General features: G+C 39.8%; 2 protein-coding genes across 3 annotated transcripts; one reads left to right on the top strand and one right to left on the bottom strand.

Annotated features, from left to right (window-relative positions):
* The first annotated feature begins 124 nt into the window (after positions 1–124).
* On the top strand, positions 125–9534 carry LOC149096653 (uncharacterized). Of its 2 annotated transcripts, none has more exons than XM_089280819.1 (4): positions 125–245; positions 6036–6178; positions 8821–8971; positions 9385–9534. In XM_089280819.1, exons 2-4 carry the CDS (start codon positions 6098–6100, stop codon positions 9426–9428), a joined length of 276 nt encoding a protein of 91 aa, XP_089136945.1. In that variant the 5' UTR covers positions 125–245; positions 6036–6097; the 3' UTR covers positions 9429–9534. The 2 variants fall into 2 exon arrangements, with proteins under 2 accessions (XP_089136945.1, XP_089136946.1); XM_089280820.1 differs by lacking the exon at positions 125–245 and adding an exon at positions 3085–3157.
* Positions 9535–13108: 3574 nt separating this feature from the next.
* Positions 13109–19664, bottom strand: LOC110044892 (uncharacterized). Its single transcript, XM_020750467.2, has 6 exons — positions 19492–19664; positions 17845–18050; positions 17100–17131; positions 16926–16971; positions 16286–16421; positions 13109–15729 (listed from the first exon to the last, which is right to left on the bottom strand). The coding sequence occupies exons 1-6, from the start codon at positions 19556–19558 to the stop codon at positions 15554–15556; spliced, it is 663 nt and encodes a 220-aa protein (XP_020606126.2). The 5' UTR covers positions 19559–19664; the 3' UTR covers positions 13109–15553.
* Positions 19665–19881: the final 217 nt, after the last annotated feature.

Raw genomic sequence — 19881 nt, 5'->3', positions numbered from 1 at the left:
CTTTTTGTTTACAGGAGTGACATTGAACGCTGACTTTTTTGGTTTTACGCCTCGTCATAGCGATAAGGAAAACGTTGGCAAGAATGAGCAACGTAAATTTATTGCTTCCTTTTTTCATGCTAATACTGGCGATTTACTGAATGTGAAACAGACCCACTGCTATAGCGAACTTTTTACCTTCTATATAAACTGATCAACTGGATCTGATCAACTGCGCCAGTCCTGTGCAATTTTACAAGGAAAAGGTTGGTAGTTCTTGATGTATAAGGTACTAACAAAGTAGTTCTAAAACGACATAGATTGCGAAATTGGGCTAACAAAAGAAAAAGTTTTTTTCATTCAGAATGACTGCTTCAACTTCACGATAGCAGGAGTTATAAATCAGCTAAGTTTAATTAAGCCTTGGTCAGAAAAACCATATTCCTTCAGAAAACGTTGTTGTGATGGATATGAGTGCGCGCTTTCATATGAAGTATTTAATTTCTCTGCTTGAAACGTGCCAGTACCGCTAGCAGATTTTCGTCAAACAAGAATCAAGCCTTTAGTTTGCCGTAAACATTTATTTCATATTGCTAACGCGCAGCTCCTTGAAAGATACATAACTGGATAAAATATATAATGAATGGCCTTTTAATCCTCCCTGAAATATAATCAGTATATAATCTGTATCTACCTTAACCCCTCAATTAAAATCTCCGTTACCAAAAGCAGTACAAGAGAATATCTTATAAAACTCGATAAACCTCGTTTACGGACAAAATTTAATTCTGTTACTATTGTTCCATCGTGGATTGAATATTTTTTATTAGGTCGGCCGGCATTGAGTTTGACGATTTGCTGCAAAATTTTTGTGGGAATTTTTTATAGGAATCTTTACTTGATTTTCAATGTCCAATATTTTGCGCGGTAGAGTTATTTGAGAACATGATTTTTACAAGTTTCAGACCGGCGTTTTTAAATTCATTTTCATTTTTTAAATGAATCAGTCAATTTGAAACTTCAACATCTGTCCCTCAAGGCAATCCCTTGGGGCATAAGATATTCTCAATATTCATTTGGTCAAAGTCCCATCCCTCGGGCCAAAAATGATGTTCAAATGCATCACGTTGGGTGGCACTGGGCGATCGAATACCCCTACCTCAGGGACATGGTAAAAACGAGTAATGGAAAAGAAAAAAAAAACCAATTCACCTTCAAACGCCCGCTTTGAAGTTCCACTGTGTTCCAGTTAAACAACTTTGAAATATAAAAGTTATTAAATTTTTACCAGCAAAACTGTTTATGTTTACCTTCGAACACAAGCTCTCCAAGGGCCATTTTGAGAGCCACAATGTTACAATGAACGCGTAGTCTGTTGATGTTACCTCGATTCACCACGAGGAACAAGATATCTTGTTCAAGGTTTCATGTTTTTCATTTGCAACAATCTGTTCCGGTTTCTGGCATTTTAAACCCCTGTCTGTGAATATTTTATCGCTCTCTCTGTGAAGAAAAGTGGCGCGACTTCTATTAACATAGATGTGTTATTCAGACAGTGCTGTTTCAGTTTTTGCCTGCTGAGTGCTGATTATTTTCGGTCAAATTTCACAGACACTGGCCTTATCGGCAAGTTAGTCATCTTAGCATCAAACCCCAGTTTCCCTGCTTATCTCGACGAATTGTAGCCTAGCGGCACCTGGCCACAAGCCATTGGACATTTTTCTCACGCCACTGCCCGTTTCTCTGGAGAAATAAAAAAACAATGAGAAAATTTGTACATCTTACGATCGTTCTTCAATCAGGTGCTTTAAGGATGGCCCAGCATAAAAACCAAAAACCGAAAGCTTACTTTTTTTCACGGATGAGGTTTAAGAAACATCTCACTTTGATCTCAAATGATCATTGAATTAATTCATAACGTCCTCAGAGGAAACAAAATTCAATCACAAAAATCACATGATTATTTATTCTAGTTAATTAATTCTAACTTTAACAGGAGTACCGAATTGGGTCTAATTTCGTATTTTTCCTTTTTTTCTACCAAACTTGCAAACGATGTGCTTTCATCGAAACCACAAAGTTTTTAAAATGTTGGTCTACTTTATAAGCTTAGAAATTGAAAATAATGCTTCACATTTAATTACACGCAAATATGTTTTCAAGAGAAAATGATGATTGATGTTTCCTAATACAGCAATTGCTCGCCAAACTAGGACAGGAAATGAGTCGCCGATTGAAGTGCCTTCAAGTCTAGAGTATATATTTGCGACAAATGAGCTAGGTTGATTATTACAAACAGGCTTCGAAGAAGTAAGATGCAATAATTCAGAACCAATGGCAGCTAACTGAATCAAAACACTGGACTGAATGCAGCATCCCAATACTTTATTTTTTAATAGAATTAACTGTGGCCGTGTATCGGTCTACGATCAATTATACGATCCAGCCGAATTTGAAAATGATGATGCACATTTAAATGCAAGGAAATCTATTAATCTATTAATCTCCTGCCGTGATCGATTAAGACCCCGTCCGACACTACGCAGGAGGAATTTGAAAACGGAGCTTCATTTCTTTGTTTCTTTGTTTCTCGGGTTAGGCCTTCCGTCCGCACTAATCCGTCACGAAAATGGAACTTTACAACTGAAACGCTCTTCTAACCGGAGGAATTTGAAAACGCCAGCTTTGCGTTTTCGTGTGGACAGAAAACATTTTGTAAACGGAGGTTTTCGAAAACACGATGGCGTCACGATAATCATGTGATTTCTTTGACAGAGGTTTCCTCAAACACAAATCCAAAATGGCCGGCTAATGTTGCTTTTTCAAATTTCTCCGGCGTAATGTGGACGGAGAACATTTGTTGCGTTTTCAGAGTGAAACCTCTGTTTTAATATTTCTCCGGCGTAGTGTGAACGAGGCCTAAGGTTATTAGGATTAAATATCACATCTCAGTCTGACATGTCATGGAGTGATTTCAAATGAGAAATGACTGATTTTTAACATTTTTTCTCATTTCTCATTTCGTAATTGTAAAACAATTACGAAACCCATTTTCTTGGTAAACATTTACTTTACTTCTCGCAGATCGATGCACTGTGGGTAGTTAAAAATCGCTGATTTCAGTACAACACGGGTCCCATTGGACAGTTTACAGTAAAGGATCTCTACGTTTAGTCAGGTATTGCCAAACTTTGCTGGCGTTAGCAGTTTTAGAAGCACTTTTAGTGCAACGGAGGCGCAGTTTTCGCGACAATTTGTTTATACACCTCCACGAAATGTGGGCGCGGCACAGCAGCCTTGATTGTAGAACAAAATGTTATCTTTTTCTGCCTTCGTAAAGTTGCACAAGTTAGGCTCTTTTCATTTATCTTAATCTTTCAACTTAAAGGACCGACGTCACGGTTTGTGCATTTTGAAAAGTCTAGCCGAAAATTTTCAAGTTCGTATTTTGTAAACCGTGTTAATCTTCCCCATCCTTAATCATCCTTGTTTCTTTATGTTTTGTTATTACATCTTTGGTGTTTTTCTATCTTAGTTACCAGCTATTTTCGGGTTTTCTTCAATTTAAAGATGATTTTGTGAGCGGCCAAAATAACTCAAAATGTTGTGATTGAGCTCCTTTAAGAAAGCTAGGTGTACAATATTTCGCGTGTGAACTTCCAGCAATAATGCTCAAATCCGTGATTGACCACATCAGGGACTTTGTTGTCCAACGCTGTTTACGGACAAAATCTGCTTGGCGACAACTTAACGCACCGGACAACTCGCACGAACAAGTTATAAATATATTATAATTCGATATTCGTATTCTGAAAGGTGCTAAGCACAATTCATGATCAAATTCAAAGCGGAGAACAAAAGATGTTGAAAGATTCTTGTCCTCAAAACTTTTCCTTCGGTAACAGATACAAAGCAAAACATAGTTCTTTACTAAATGAAGGCATATGGAACTGCGGCTCACGTACGTTTGGAGTACATGCTTGTGAGAACAATTTCCGTTGCCATGGCTATTAGCCCTGATGCATGGATAGGAAATACGTCCAGCAAGTAAAATGTATAATAAAGCTAAAGAAGACCTAGAAATTACCAAGAGGGGATCAAGGTAAGATGCCTTGATTTCCTCTTGAAATCGTATATCGACAATGACTTTTCCAACTACATAATTGTATTCTCTAGAAATGTACGCGCACTCAAGATGATTGAACAAGCGTTATTGAAAACAAACATTTACAGTGACAATGAAACACTCAATAGTAGTAACATATTACTAGGATCAGTCGCGAACAATGCCTTGGGCAGCGTCCACACTCACCGGAGAAATTGGAAAAAGCAGCTTCATTTGTACGGTTTGGCCTACCGTCCACACTGATCCGTCACGAAAATTACGGAGGAATCAAACCGGCGGAATCTGAAAACGCCTGCTTTTCGATTTCGTGTGGACGGAAAACGTTTTGAAAACGGAACTGTTCGAAGGCGATGACGTCACGATAATCATTTGATTTTCCTGTCCGAGTTTTCGTCAAACACAAATCCAAAATGGTCGTCAAACATAAATCCAAAATGGTCGGTGATTGTCGCGCGTTCAAATTTCTCAGGCGTAGCATGGACGGAAAACATCTTATGCGTTTTTAGATTGAAACCTCCGTTTTCAAATTCTTCCGACGAAGTGTAGCCGGGACTGATATTGACAATAAGCTTTTTTGTCAACAGTTGTGAGGAGATGGTGACATTCAAAATGGCGCTGTGATTTAATAACGTCATTTGACATCATATATAAAGGAAATAAACATCTTATTTTTTAAAGTAAGCCCCAGGCTGGCTATAAACTAAAAACATAATGATTTCTTCTTCTTATGGCATCTCATTTTCTCCGTTCTTATGGGCCTACTGGCGCAATGAGCAGAGATGATGGGAGATGATAATGATTTCAAAGTATTTTACAATCACATGGAGCCATGACGAGCTTGTCACGTCTGATTGCGCGCCTTGCCTAAAAACTACCACAATACTCTACAATGTGCAGGTTTCACGTCGCATGTGTGTAAAAGTTATTTCAGTCCCATTGCTTTTTTGGCCCAATGGAATTTAGAGAACATATAGCCAGTTTGGGCTTGAGGGGATATAATTCATGCTAGTACACATGTTTAGTTTGCTTTTATTTACTGCCGTTTGCTTGCGATTAGCATTTATATACTGTGTTTGCTTGCGGTTAACATTTATTTACTGCTGTCTGCTTGCGATCAGCATTTAAGGGATGAAGGGGAAAAGAAATAAATGTAACCTACCATGAATTATATGCCGGCTTGAGTGCCGCAAAAACACTAACTTATGTAGCCAGTGGAAACTAGGTTACAGATTAGTTACAATCAGAGGAAAAACAATTTGTACCAATACCTTTTATCCTAAGCTCACTGCATTAAATTACGCAAATTTTAGTTTTGAGAACTTGTCGCATCACATGTGCAGCTCCGGCCTAGAACAAAAGACATGATAAAGGAAGCAGGGATGAACAAAAGACACGAGGGAGAGCAGGGATGGCGCAGTGGTGAGAGCGCTCACCTCCCGCCAATGTGGCCTGGGTTCGATTCCGGCCCAGTGCCATATGTGGGTTGAGTTTGTTGTTGGTTCTCGCCTTGCTTCCCGAGGATTTTTCTCTGCATTCTCTGGTTTTCCTCCCTCCACAAAAACCAACATCTCCAAATTCCAATGCGACCAGGACAGAGGAGCTGCATGAAAACCAGCTAAGGCTGATGTGGCTTCCTCTCGAAATATTGTAATTTGAATACATACATCCTGAATACGAGTCTAAACCTGAAGTTTCGAAAGATATATTATGGCATTTTTAGGAAAGTCCTACACAGTCAACTCTCATCATTTCCGGCCCTGTGCGATGAGATATAGCAGTGTACATTGTATGATGCACGCTATCAGCCGGTCAGGCACAAGCACTGCGCTTGCCATAAAATGTACAGTCATATTAATATTCCAAACGTAGGAATAGTCTGCTATAAATTTAATAGCAGTTGAACATTTTACCTTTTTGTGATTCTTTTCAGGCTTCCAAGGCAGGAAAATAACTCGGGATACTTTTCAGATATACTAAGGAGAAGGCGCCGTGATGTCAAATTCAGTGCTCTTACTGGTCATGCTGGTGGCTATGGCCTTGATGCTCACAAGAGGAGATCAGGTTTCCTGGGACGTAAGTACTGTTAACTCGTTTTTGTTCTCTTTTCTTCCTCCTCCTCCTCCTCCTCCTGCTCCTCCTCCTTGTTGTTCTTGTTCTTGTTCTTGTTCTTGTTCTTGTTCTTGTTCTTGCTCTTGCTCTTGCTCTTGCTCTTGCTCTTGCTCTTGCTCTTGCTCTTGCTCTTGCTCTTGCTCTTGCTCTTGCTCTTGCTCTTGCTCTTGCTCTTGCTCTTGCTCTTGCTCTTGCTCTTGCTCTTGCTCTTGCTCTTGCTCTTGCTCTTGCTCTTGCTCTTGCTCTTGCTCTTGCTCTTGCTCTTGCTCTTGCTCTTGCTCTTGCTCTTGCTCTTGCTCTTGCTCTTGCTCTTGCTCTTGCTCTTGCTCTTGCTCTTGCTCTTGCTCTTGCTCTTGCTCTTGCTCTTGCTCTTGCTCTTGCTCTTGCTCTTGCTCTTGCTCTTGCTCTTGCTCTTGCTCTTGCTCTTGCTCTTGCTCTTGCTCTTGCTCTTGCTCTTGCTCTTGCTCTTGCTCTTGCTCTTGCTCTTGCTCTTGCTCTTGCTCTTGCTCTTGCTCTTGCTCTTGCTCTTGCTCTTGCTCTTGCTCTTGCTCTTGCTCTTGCTCTTGCTCTTGCTCTTGCTCTTGCTCTTGCTCTTGCTCTTGCTCTTGCTCTTGCTCTTGCTCTTGCTCTTGCTCTTGCTCTTGCTCTTGCTCTTGCTCTTGCTCTTGCTCTTGCTCTTGCTCTTGCTCTTGCTCTTGCTCTTGCTCTTGCTCTTGCTCTTGCTCTTGCTCTTGCTCTTGCTCTTGCTCTTGCTCTTGCTCTTGCTCTTGCTCTTGCTCTTGCTCTTGCTCTTGCTCTTGCTCTTGCTCTTGCTCTTGCTCTTGCTCTTGCTCTTGCTCTTGCTCTTGCTCTTGCTCTTGCTCTTGCTCTTGCTCTTGCTCTTGCTCTTGCTCTTGCTCTTGCTCTTGCTCTTGCTCTTGCTCTTGCTCTTGCTCTTGCTCTTGCTCTTGCTCTTGCTCTTGCTCTTGCTCTTGCTCTTGCTCTTGCTCTTGCTCTTGCTCTTGCTCTTGCTCTTGCTCTTGCTCTTGCTCTTGCTCTTGCTCTTGCTCTTGCTCTTGCTCTTGCTCTTGCTCTTGCTCTTGCTCTTGCTCTTGCTCTTGCTCTTGCTCTTGCTCTTGCTCTTGCTCTTGCTCTTGCTCTTGCTCTTGCTCTTGCTCTTGCTCTTGCTCTTGCTCTTGCTCTTGCTCTTGCTCTTGCTCTTGCTCTTGCTCTTGCTCTTGCTCTTGCTCTTGCTCTTGCTCTTGCTCTTGCTCTTGCTCTTGCTCTTGCTCTTGCTCTTGCTCTTGCTCTTGCTCTTGCTCTTGCTCTTGCTCTTGCTCTTGCTCTTGCTCTTGCTCTTGCTCTTGCTCTTGCTCTTGCTCTTGCTCTTGCTCTTGCTCTTGCTCTTGCTCTTGCTCTTGCTCTTGCTCTTGCTCTTGCTCTTGCTCTTGCTCTTGCTCTTGCTCTTGCTCTTGCTCTTGCTCTTGCTCTTGCTCTTGCTCTTGCTCTTGCTCTTGCTCTTGCTCTTGCTCTTGCTCTTGCTCTTGCTCTTGCTCTTGCTCTTGCTCTTGCTCTTGCTCTTGCTCTTGCTCTTGCTCTTGCTCTTGCTCTTGCTCTTGCTCTTGCTCTTGCTCTTGCTCTTGCTCTTGCTCTTGCTCTTGCTCTTGTTCTTGTTCTTGTTCTTGTTCTTGTTCTTGCTCTTGTTCTTGCTCTTGCTCTTGCTCTTGCTCTTGCTCTTGTTCTTGTTCTTGTTCTTGTTCTTGCTCTTGCTCTTGCTCTTGCTCTTGTTCTTGTTCTTGTTCTTGCTCTTGCTCTTGTTCTTGTTCTTGTTCTTGTTCTTGTTCTTGTTCTTGTTCTTGTTCTTGTTCTTGCTCTTGTTCTTGTTCTTGTTCTTGTTCTTGTTCTTGTTCTTGTTCTTGTTCTTGTTCTTGTTCTTGTTCTTGTTCTTGTTCTTGTTCTTGCTCTTGCTCTTGCTCTTGCTCTTGCTCTTGTTCTTGTTCTTGTTCTTGTTCTTGTTCTTGTTCTTGTTCTTGTTCTTGTTCTTGTTCTTGTTCTTGTTCTTGCTCTTGCTCTTGCTCTTGCTCTTGCTCTTGTTCTTGTTCTTGTTCTTGTTCTTGTTCTTGTTCTTGTTCTTGTTCTTGTTCTTGTTCTTGTTCTTGTTCTTGTTCTTCTTCGTCATAATCATCATCTTCATCATCTTCTTCTTCTTGCGCTGCTGCTGTTGCTTTTGCTTCTTCTTCTTCTTCTTCTTCTTCTTGTGCCGCTGTTGCACGGCAGCCTAGAAAAAAAAGGTCAAAACGACAATTTCCGAATTGTCACTTTCAAGTTGTTCATACATTCAGGCTACAAGCGCGGCAAAAGTCTTAATGTTGTAATTAGTGAAATCACAGCTACAGAAACGTTTGCTATTCCAACCTAAAAAAGGAATTTGTTCCTTAACGAAAAAACTGCATATGGTTGTTCGTTTCAACCGTGCCTGATATCGAATATCACTTGCATTTACATTTACTTGTAATGACTTTAATCTCTTTGGTTCGTTTCGGCGCCCTCCAAAGTGTTGTTCCTCTAAATTGTAATTAATCCTTTCTTAAACAATTAGTGTAATTAAACTGTTGATTCCTGTTTAGGTGGATGATCTTTTTAATGAATATGACGATGATGAGGATGGTCTTGTTGCGCCAGAAGAAATAGAGAACCATCTCTCTGCTGCGATGGTTACCATTAATAATTATGTGATGACATACGATTCAGATAATGATGGCAAGCTGAACAGCGAAGGTAAGAAACGTAATAAACTGTACTCTCAGTTCCAGATCTCTTGTGGGCGAAGCTTCGCCCACAAGAGACCTGGAAACGAGATTGAATAAACTGTTTCCGGGAACCGTTACAAGGGCTGCAGATATTCAGTGGAAATTTGAATGAAATCTCGTAAATGAGACCAGTCTGGGCTGATTCAAACTTTATTTCACCCCTGGAGAATATTATTCTGAAAAAAATACATAGTAACTCCAATGCATATGGGTATAAAGACTTTTTCTGCGGTGTTGATGGGAGTAACAATAATGAAGAAATTCATACTAAGCTATAGTTACGGCAACTAGATGAGCCAAACTATAAAGTTTGCGAAAAGCTACTTTACTTTGTTCTTTCAATTTCACCTTAATAATCATGCTATTATTATTCATTTGCAGAATTCGAAAAATTTGCGGCATTTGCGAATATCCAAGATGAATAAAGAAACAAGATCACTGGCGTATTTAAATCGGGCGGGCAAATCAGCTGAAGAAACCTATTATGTTAAGTTAGCAATTAAATAAATGGAGACGATATCTGGGTGACAACTCGTGTGGCAGTTTTTCATACTCTAGAGGGGGGCTTTGGTTCTATAGGTAATCGTAATAAATGAGAGTGCAGTTATAAGGATTATATTACAGGTGATGTTTGAAATTTCTCTCCAAATTGCAAAAGCCTTTAGGCGAGTGCAACTTGCAAGAATTCAAGTATCACGAGTAGTGTAAATCCTTAACTGTTCGAGCCTTCACACGATCACTCATTTGTTACATGACTGGGAAAATTGCGAACGCGCACGTCAATTTAAACTGCAGTGTAAATTAAGAATTAACAATAAATTGGCCTGCTCTCAGCCAATCACAATGAAGTAATTTTCTCAGTCAGATAATAATATAGGAAAATTCATTACCCGACGAGGGAATTCCACGTGTTATGAATTTTCCTTGAATCGCATAGCCTTCTTTTTAAATGAAAGAAAACTCCGTTTCATTCAAGTCTGTGTGAATGTTGCAATATTCAACGTGCCTCGCTTTCAAGAGTTGCAATTCCACACTGAATACCTCGCCTAGGTAACCAATCAGGGTGCGAGAATTCTCTGAGCTAGGCGATTGTAGGTTATTATTACAATTTAATGGCAGATTTAAAAAACAACAAACAAACAAACAAATAAGCTATAAGGATAATTTGTAAAAGAGTTGGGTGACCCCATATAAAAACAAATCACCTCATAAAATTATAAAAATTACAATAATCTCGCTAAAACTGTAATAACATCTACAATTTTGTTACAAATTTAATAACGTTAGCTTTAAACTTGTCAACACTGCATGCCGAACGGACCTCAAAAGGTAAACTGTTCCATTCATCCACAGTCCTATAAAAGTAACTGTTCTTAAGTATATTTGTCCTGGCACATTTCTTTTTTAAGGATTTATTGTCGAAATGTCTCAATAAGTAACGGTTCTCTTGGCTATAAAAATCTAAGAATTGAGAAAAGTCAAAATCTAAATGGCCATTAAGAGTCTTAAACAAGAAGGTGACATCGACAACGAAACGTCTTTTCTTTTTGTTAAATAAGCGTCCTCCGTAAACAAATGGGGCCCGGTCTATACGCCTAAGGTGCTTTGTATTAAGCGTCACTATTCCAATATACCTTAGAGCTCGAGTTATGATAGGCGGCAACGTGTCAAAAAGTATCCGTTTTCGAATATGAAAACGCAGTAGTGTGGACAGGTGAAAACAAACCGAAAACACTAGTGCGAACAAAAATATTTGGCTTCGTTTTCGTTCTGAGACGAAAACGGATACTATTGAGAACGGAATTCGTGTAGTCGGGGCTACAACGCTCGAAAACGCTGATGGAAACGGAGGCTTTCAAAAACGGTTTCGAAAGTGCAGCGTTTTAAATACGGAGGCTTTTGAAAACGGTGACAAAAAAGCGTCATACACTGCCGTTTCCATCAGCGTTTTCGAGCGTTTTATTGCGGACGATAGGCGAAAACGTGCTAAAAAGTATGCGTTTTCGAATTATAACGTATCAGTGTGGACAGGTGAAAATAAAAAAAAATTAAAAAAAAAAAAAAAAACGAAAACGCTAGTTGGGCGAAAGTATTTTGAGGAAAACGGATACTCTAAAAAACGCATTAGTGAAATCTCCCATCCAGATTAAATTGTGAAATAATGTCGGATTTTAGATTAACACAGTATATTCAAGTATACAAGTATATCTCCTTCATAAAAATTAAGAACCTGCTTAGCCTAAATTTACAAATATAGCAGGGATTGATCTAAAAACAACTTCTGAGGGATTGCCTAGGAATAAAACTACATGAGAGATTCTTACCACAGTTATCATCTCTTGAAAAGCTCTCATCTTTCATCTATTAGTCATGTCGAGTAAACCGAGTTTGGTTTAGTTTTGGATTCCGAACAATTATTTTGGCAGTACTGAGTCACGGGGCACTTTCATTTCCATTCGATGAAAACTTCTGTTTTGAATTTCAGGAATTATCCAGTGACGAATCGAACTGAATTTCCGAAAAAGGCGACAACCTTGTGAGTTTTACCCACATTTTCGGAACTTTTAGTTCCATCTGATTTTCCTACCGCAATTTCCGAAATTTTCAGTTGAGTGTTCGCTTCAGCGGAAATTCAAAAATTCCTGATTATCGGGAAACTTTCGAAATTTTCGGAAATTTTGGTTGAATAGATTGCGCTCATTTAAGAATCAGGTAGTTGGGCACTTTAGGGAGAGAAAACAAAAAACAAAAAAATTAATGAATAAAGCGCTCCCGTCCCGTGTAAGCGCTGTCCTTGATAACTGCCAAACTTTAATTGAAACTTTCACTCAGTGATGTATGGTCATTGTAACTCACTAACATAGGATCTTGAATCTTTATTGAGCCTTTCATTAACATGTGGACTCTAAAATTTAAAGCACAACCGACAAATGCGTTTTTCGCTACCGTCAATCAAATGTTCGGCGGCTCCGCCAAGTTTCCTACCAATGCCGAACACTGTTTCGTTGTCTGAACTGCGCACAAAGATTTGATTACCGCGCGCTCGGCAGTAATCGGAAGCTGGGAGGAGCCGCCGAACATTTGATTGACGGTAGCGAAAAACGCATTTGTCGGTTGAGCTTTGAATTTTAGAGTCCGCATGTTATTGAAAGGCGCAGTAAGGCTCCGTCCACACGACGCTGGAGGAATTGGAAAACGGAGCTAAGTTTTCCTGTGAAAACGCACCAAATGCTTTACGTCCACACTACGCCGGAGGAATTTACAAAACGCAGCAATCACCCGTAATTTTGAATTTGTGTTTGAGAAAAACTCGGTCAGAGAAATCACATGATTATCGTGAAAACATCGTTTTCAAAAAGCTCCGTTTTCAAAATGTTTTCCGTCCAAACGAAAACGTAAAGTCGGCGTTTTCAAATTCCTCCGGTTTGAGTAGTGTTTTCGAAAAGCTCCTTTTTCGTGACGGATTAGCGTAGACGGTAGGTCTCACCATATAAATAAAGCTGCGTTTTCACATTTCTCTAGCGTTGTGTGTACGCTGCCTAAATTACAAGGCAGAGAATGGTGCCTCAATTTGTGGAATGAAAACTTTATGAACTTTCTTTAACAAATCAAAAAGGCAGGAATCATACTTTGATAACAGATAGCTTAAGCCAGTCAAAGAGAGGGTTCACGCCCTAAATAGCCTGCGTAACAAGCGAAGAGGTTCCCGCCTACTAGACACGCGAAAATTAGGGCGAGGGCATAAAATTGACAGAGATGGGGATGTGGCCATAATGCAGAAAAAACTGTTTCGTTCGTATGGGAAAGCTCACTATGGGAAGCTACGTCTTAGTCAGTTCAATTATCAAATGCTAATGCAGCCTTGGTATTTGTTCACAATCAAGTTAGATGGGGAAGGACTTAAATCTGGGGGTTGGGGGGGGGGGTGGCCATAAGCAGTACATTCCTCCACTTAGCGCACATGGGGCTAAAATCATGGCTGGACAGGGGGAAGCGAGCTTATGACTAGCATCTTACTATAAACTGCTACCTTTAAACTACTACACTCAAAGTGAAGCAGCCGTCATATTGTGTCAGCTTAATCCTCACTACAGAAGACAACTCATACTGTAAGAATCGATAAAAAATTTAATTGCAAATTACATCACTAAATAATTTTAGCATTACTATTCAATTTAACTGTAGATATATACTTAAAAATTAAACCAGTGCCACATACAGTTGCAGGGTAACTTTCAGGATTTTTCAAGGAAGGGGAAGGAGTTGCAGAATCAACAGGACATGCCCCCTAATTTTAAAATTTGACAGTTGGAACCTAATTGAAAACTGTTACAATAGTCTGGCTGTTAGAGAATAACATGTTTTTTCCCGGGGAGGAGGGGTGGATGACCAAAATCTGCAATATTCCCTACCCTATTTATGACCTGACCAAAAACATGAAACCCTATTTATGACCTGGCCCTTGAATCAAAACCCTGTTTCAGACCTGCATTATAATTAGTTCCCTAGCTCAGAGCAATGTTTAATTACCATAAACATAATTTGTGACGGGCTTTTGTTGATTTTCTTTTCGATAATGATGAAAAAGTGGCTTCTTCTTAAAAACATATCCATATCAAGGCTAGAGTGTGAAAACCATACCCTATTTATGACCAAAATGGCCATAATCAGCTAAAATCGAAACCCTATTTATGACCAAAACGGCTGAAAAACCATACCCTTTGGGGCGGCACATACCTATATAGCCCATATAAGGGAGTCTCCCCCCCCCCCCATGGGGTTTTCACTTTTTCAGCTAGATAAAAAAAATACTTGTTATTACAATAATGTACATGTCCAGAGTGCTTGTCTTTATTTCTGTCATAATATCCACAATCTCATTCTTTTTCTTTTTCTTTTTTTTTCATTTTTTGGTTCTCGAAAAGGGAGGGGGTGGCTAGCCAACCAACTCACCCCCTCCCCCCAAATCAATCCTTGAACTGGTCATGGAACATTGAAGCATTTCTGATGCTCATCTGCCAGTCAGAGGTGAGAACTATATACACAATAATTGAAGGCTTTTGTGCAAAAAGGAATCCTTCGAATCCTTCGAAGGTGGATTTTGACATGGTGCAAACTTAGACGGTTACTTTTAGCAGCTTTGAGAGCACGTTTTTTTTTTTTAAATAGGTGTTTTGATATTTGAAAGAAGTAGAGAAATAGACTGGAAAAAAAAAACGACCGGCCTCGTATCGAACCGGTGTCATGACAAAACAGACTAGAATCCGACCCGTTCAGTGCCTTATTCGCTTGCGCTAACAAAGCAACAGTAAGAGAATTGCGTAATTATATGAATACTAAAACTAGTGGCAAATACCATGCTTCGGTGACTTCATCGTTTAGCAAAACAAAAGGTTTCTTTTGTTTTTCGCTCAACAAAAGATCTCCAAAACATACCTTGGAAAACTGAGTTTTTTTGCACACGTTATTTCTCGAAAACGAAGCGCAAATCAACAAAAACAATTATGCAACGATGCTTTTCATGTCAAAACAAGTCAGTCTACCAAAAATTAGCTCGATCGTACAAAAAATAAAAATCGGTCCAAAATGCTATATATGCCCTTTTTGCATGAAAGCCCTCAATTGTCCAATTGAAAGTTGTTAAAATTTACCTGACCAAAATTAGTTCACTTGTTTGGCAACTTTAAAATATTTTTCACTTTCCACTGGAATTAAATACTTCAGATTTCTAGCCTGTGACAAAGCAGGGCTGTCTCTCTTGACGTGGGTCTGGGGAGGGTATGGGTGTAACTACATGTAGATAAATGTATGCCCCCCTCCTGCTCTCCCTTATAAAAAAGACAAGAGTACTTGTCATACCTTTTAGGGGTTAAAAAGCAAGTTTGGAATCTCTCAGGGTGTTCAGCATCAAAAGGTTAACAGCATGAGCTTTCAGGGCATCTTTTAGTGTATCAAGCCAAAAAAAGTCAGTGTCAGTTAATGTGTAGTTTAAGAACTGGTGCCTCTAAGGGATGGAAAAAATTTCAGCCCACGCCCTAAAAACAGTATCTTGATACCTCCTAGAGGTTCTTCTCAAAATTTCCAATGAGCACCCCTGTCCTTTTTATATGAAAGTCCCCCTCTGGTCCTACATGCATGCTTTCTTTTGTCAAGAGTAGATGTACCTCATAAATTGCAAGTAATTGTATTTCAGGGGGCCCTGTCAAACATGCACCCTGATCACCTAACCCCCCCCCCCCAACCAATCAGAGACAATTCTGAAGAGGCAATAATAATACATCAAATACAATTTTTCCAGGACCCATCCAGGGTGCTTATTTCCAATTGCAGATTTACTCTTTTCAATTTCCGCAATTGCACAAGATTTTTCATACTTCAACTACATTTTTTGGCAAGAAACATTTAGAGATTCCAAATTTACGGTGAATTCTTAATGCATTTTGTCTGAAATTATTTTTAAATTCCATGATTTAGGACCAGGGTGGCTGTTCAAGGAGGGGCACTTGATTGAGGAGATATGTAGTCTGGTATTTCAAACCCATCTGATCTGTTAAAGTGATGGAAAGTGCAGTAGCAAAACTGCAGCTGCAAGTTGAAGAAAGCTCCAAGAAAAAATGTTACATGCTGCACTTTTAATAGTGGGTGTTGTCCCTACTGGTGGAGGTGCAGTTATTAAGTCTTGAGGAAACTCACTGCTACGAGCAAGGCTGCACCAGTCATCCACATCTACAGTGAAACAAAATGATTGTCATTAAACATGTGGGGCTAGGTGCATGTATAAAACAATCATTTAAATTTCCAACCCTCATGCTATAACAAATAAGACTAGGTCAGCTTGCTAGCCTTAAATTATCCACCAATAACCAGAATTCACCTATAATTTAATCAATATACCTGGATAGAGAGGGGCATTGTAAGGGTGGTCTTGCCATACCATGTAAGAATGCAAACTACAACAATGGCTCAGCTTGAGCACTTTTGACTGCTTGACTAGGAGTATTTCTACTCCCCCTAGATCTGATACTAGTCCATTGCAGGGTTGCCCCCAGCCCCAGCTTTAAATTTGCCAGTACCCGTTTATAAATACACCTTGGTGGAGAGAGGTACTGTGAGAGTAAAGTGTCTACGGCTGGCCAGGGCTCAAACCCTGACCATTCAATCAAGAGTAGAGCATACCAGAACCATGAGGCCACCACACCTTCCACACAGATGTAGAATGTAGTTGATACAGAAAGGTCTCTTAACAGTCCTACAAACAGAAACTCATTAAGGCTTTCCTCACCTGCTCCTACAGGACTTGGAGTTAGTCTGTACCAGAATTGAACATCAGTATCACAGCCTGCTCCAGTGTCACAGTAGAACTCAAATATCACTGTATCTGTTGTTGGACCCCAGCAGTCCACACTTAGAAAGCCACCCTTCAAAAGAGAGCGAAGTCTGAGTTGAGAAACATAATAATTACCGAGTTGTATCATACATCCGCAATGTGTCAAATGGCTCTATCTACAAACACAAAGAAGGAAACCATGGTGGCCATACACTACCTATATAGTGCGACTTGAGCTATCATAACAATTCCATTATAAAAGAAATATTACAAATTTAGTTATCAATTATAACAATTTTGGCAAAGTATTTCTTTCTGCTCTGCAACCTTTTAGTTTGGCATTGTTTATACGAGCAAACAGGTTTTGAAATTTTGATGAACGCCAGCAACTGAAACTAGTACTCTACCCTAATCCCCTTGTCATTTCGTCAAACTTACTAGCCCCCAGTTTTACTCCTGCAACAGAGCGAGATTTTGTAGAGTAAAGTACTGTACATGTACCTCAGTAGTAATACAACAGCCAAGTGGCTTAAAATGTTCTAAGTACCATTGATACTGTCTGACTTGTAATGTTTGTTGCTTTATGCACGCCTACCTGAGTACATTCTTTCTTTGGAGTAGGCTTGCTGTCATCTCGCACACTAGTCAGAAGCAATACGAAATTGATAAGTATTAATACACATTGTATAGTATGCATGTATTAACTGTTAATTAATGATTATTATCAATCAGGCATTGTGTAAAATAATCACACTGAGAACATACATACCACACTGTTTTGCCTGGGACACGGGTTTGAATCTGGTGAGGATAAAGAAAAAAAAATATAAAAAGTAAGAAATTATGAGCTGATCAGTAAACATCTTTTTGAAGAGTTGTTTCCTAGGATGCATGCACAAACTTAATATATTTAAACTCGTTACATTCTTCTGAGATTTCATGGCCACTAAAACTAATAAATTTAGCCACTGGTGGGAATTCCTAATTTGGGGCAGATCCAAGAGTTGGTGAAGGGATGTCCAGAAAATTGTCTGCCACAGGAGATTCATTCTCTTTGGTCAAGTCCAGGGGCATGCCTCCCCTGGCCCCTCCCCCAAAGATTTTGAGATTTAGACAATTGGAAAGGTGATTTCCAGTGTTCTGATGGACGATTGTTAGTTGTATAATATTATCTTTGAAATCATCTCTGTTTGAGATGTTTAAACAAGCACTATATGAGAAAGTTTTGGGCTGGTGGCAATGTTTTAGCTAAAATTGTGGCCCTCAAAACCTTCTCATTCCTTACGTAAAACAAGGAAAAGGTTCTCATCTATCAATCTTTACGTTATTTTTGCTCTTTTCCAGTTACTTTTTTTTTTATTTCCAAAGATAGCATAATATTGTTAGTGACGTTTGTCCACTGAGGGTTTCGTCAGAAACAGCAAATGTAAAAAATTAGATTTTCATTTCAGTTTACTGTTCTGACCAAACCACCCTGGAAACCACCCCTGGATCTGCCCCGGCTACTTACTTACCATGACTTCCAGATCTCTTGATGTCAAATTTTTCACATATACACAAGGGTTTTCTATTTCAGACTGAACACCAGGGTATTGTGCTGTTGCAATCACATATCCTAAGGGTCTCTTGGTAATATCATCTGCAGCACTGATGTTCCTGTCATACTGTTCAGGAGGAATCAGCTTGAACTCTGGGCAGTCGCTAAGTTGTGAAGTGGACACTGAAATGTAATGAAATTACAAAAAGTGTATTTTCTGGGAACAACTCTATATACTGCCTTATCCATGATTGGCACTGAGGGTTGTGAAAGCTTTATGGTTAAAAGTAAACAGTGTGCCGGATTCTCGAGAAGAAAGCTCAAATCCTGTAGACCAAGGTTATTGTGTTATGTTCTTGAACACGTTAAGATGTATTACAAGTACTCTCACAGAAGTTGGGTGGAGGAACATACAAAAATGAACAGAACTTCTGCATAACAGTGACTGGTCAATTACCATCAGAAATTTAAGAAGGAATGCCTGGTCAAAAGGAAACAGAATTGATATATCTGGAACCTCCATTGGAACTACCAGAGTGGAGAAGCACCCCATCCAGGGGGGAGTAAAAGTAGTTCTCTCTGTTTCAGGGTACAGGTAAGGTTAAGTCTGGATACGAGCCCAGTGGCCCATCAGGCCAGTGCTTATCTCCAGTTTCTAGGGCATGAAGCAACTAAGGGTAATTTTACTCTCCCCACCCCTTCATAATGGATGGGATAATGGGATGCCAGTCCGTCACATTCTTAGAAGTAGAGTTAATCATTGCCACTCATGAGCCAATTTAATTTTCTCCCATAATTCTAATGCAATAATGTTTACTTGGATTTGAACTTATTTTTAGCTTGCAAACTCCAAGAACCACTCTGTTTTGCCAGTTTGAGAGTGTTAAATTCAAGCCATTGTGGCCCTCTATTCGAGTAGGGGTGGGGGGGGGGGGTATATATCAATATTTCACGGAAATGCAATTGGCGGCAGAAAATTCCCTTGAGCGCATGCACATGCCAGCTAGTGTGCAAATTTGTTTCCTAAAGAGTTTATGTTGATGACAAAATTATCCCAATAAAACTTATAGTTTACAGTGACTAATTTACATCCACTATTCTTCATATTTCCTACAAGCTAGTTAAACAAACAAATATGTATAGTACAGTACTTGCAAAGAGTAATTGAAAATCTGTGGGCGGTCCTGTCCACAAATTTCCAGTTTTGTGTTCCTAACTCTCAAATCAAGACTTAATCTGACAATAGATCTAATTAAACTTAATTAAACAGGACTTCCATTTGACGATCAACTGACAGAAGCAAGTATGACAGCTTCAAAACAACTGAAACGGCAAGTAGATTCCGTACCAAGTACAACGAGCACAACAAACACACTTCATAGTATTCAGTATTAGCTTGGGCATCTGTACGAAAAACCGCAATCTGCCGGATTGAAACATCAAAGAAAGGAAACAAACTTCGTGGAAAGAATTGTAAGATCACAAACGGTGAACTTTATGCTTGTTCAAAAAAAAGACTCTAGAAGGAAATAAGCTTAGCTACGAATTCTCTCGCTTTCCGCGCGATCAATTACTAAAATGATTGCCGTAATTTCAGCAAAAATTGTGACATGGTAATACTCACCTGGGCTTATTATTACACTAAAGGTAAGGAAGATAAAGAAACAAAGGTTTCGAAATCTAAAATCCATTTTTTTGGCTGAACTTCCAAATATTTTGCCTAATGGGAATCACGCGCGACTTCCTCGCGTTTGAGAAACTGACATTCTTACCCAGGGTGGGCTGGGGATATGTCAGCCCCCGAAATGATCCCGAAATGATCCCGAAATGATCCCCAGTGAATTTTAAGAATGCCGACAAAACATGGGAATGTGGATAGACTGCTGGCAGTCTGTTTTTCTCTCGAAATTCAGTAGGGGCTATGAGGGGAGACGTTTTTGCTAAAGGGGAATGGGACGCGACATGGGCGCCGTACTCGGCCTGCCCTTGTCCCGCCCTCTTCCCTACTCGGGAA

This window comes from Orbicella faveolata, unplaced genomic scaffold (assembly GCF_042242905.1).
Source record: "Orbicella faveolata isolate gen_17 unplaced genomic scaffold, um_ofav_v1 contig_48, whole genome shotgun sequence".
NCBI lineage: Eukaryota > Metazoa > Cnidaria > Anthozoa > Scleractinia > Merulinidae > Orbicella > Orbicella faveolata.
The sequence above is the reverse complement of the archived record's forward strand: the minus strand, read 5'-3'. Positions and strand labels throughout refer to the sequence as shown.

What these genes read in the sequence shown, in the direction of transcription:
- LOC149096653 (XM_089280819.1), top strand. Translation starts at nt 6,098, where the DNA reads ATGTCAAATTCAGTGCTCTTACTGGTCATGCTGGTGGCTATGGCCTTG. An exon ending in GAGATCAGGTTTCCTGGGAC is followed by an intron (nt 6,179 to 8,820) that starts GTAAGTACTGTT and finishes ATTCCTGTTTAG; the next exon opens with GTGGATGATCTTTTTAATGA. An exon ending in TGGCAAGCTGAACAGCGAAG is followed by an intron (nt 8,972 to 9,384) that starts GTAAGAAACGTA and finishes ATTCATTTGCAG; the next exon opens with AATTCGAAAAATTTGCGGCA.
- LOC110044892 (XM_020750467.2), bottom strand. Translation starts at nt 19,558, where the DNA reads ATGGATTTTAGATTTCGAAACCTTTGTTTCTTTATCTTCCTTACCTTT. An exon ending in GTCCCAGGCAAAACAGTGTG is followed by an intron (nt 16,972 to 17,099) that starts GTATGTATGTTC and finishes GCTTCTGACTAG; the next exon opens with TGTGCGAGATGACAGCAAGC. An exon ending in TCCAAGTCCTGTAGGAGCAG is followed by an intron (nt 15,730 to 16,285) that starts GTGAGGAAAGCC and finishes GTTTCACTGTAG; the next exon opens with ATGTGGATGACTGGTGCAGC.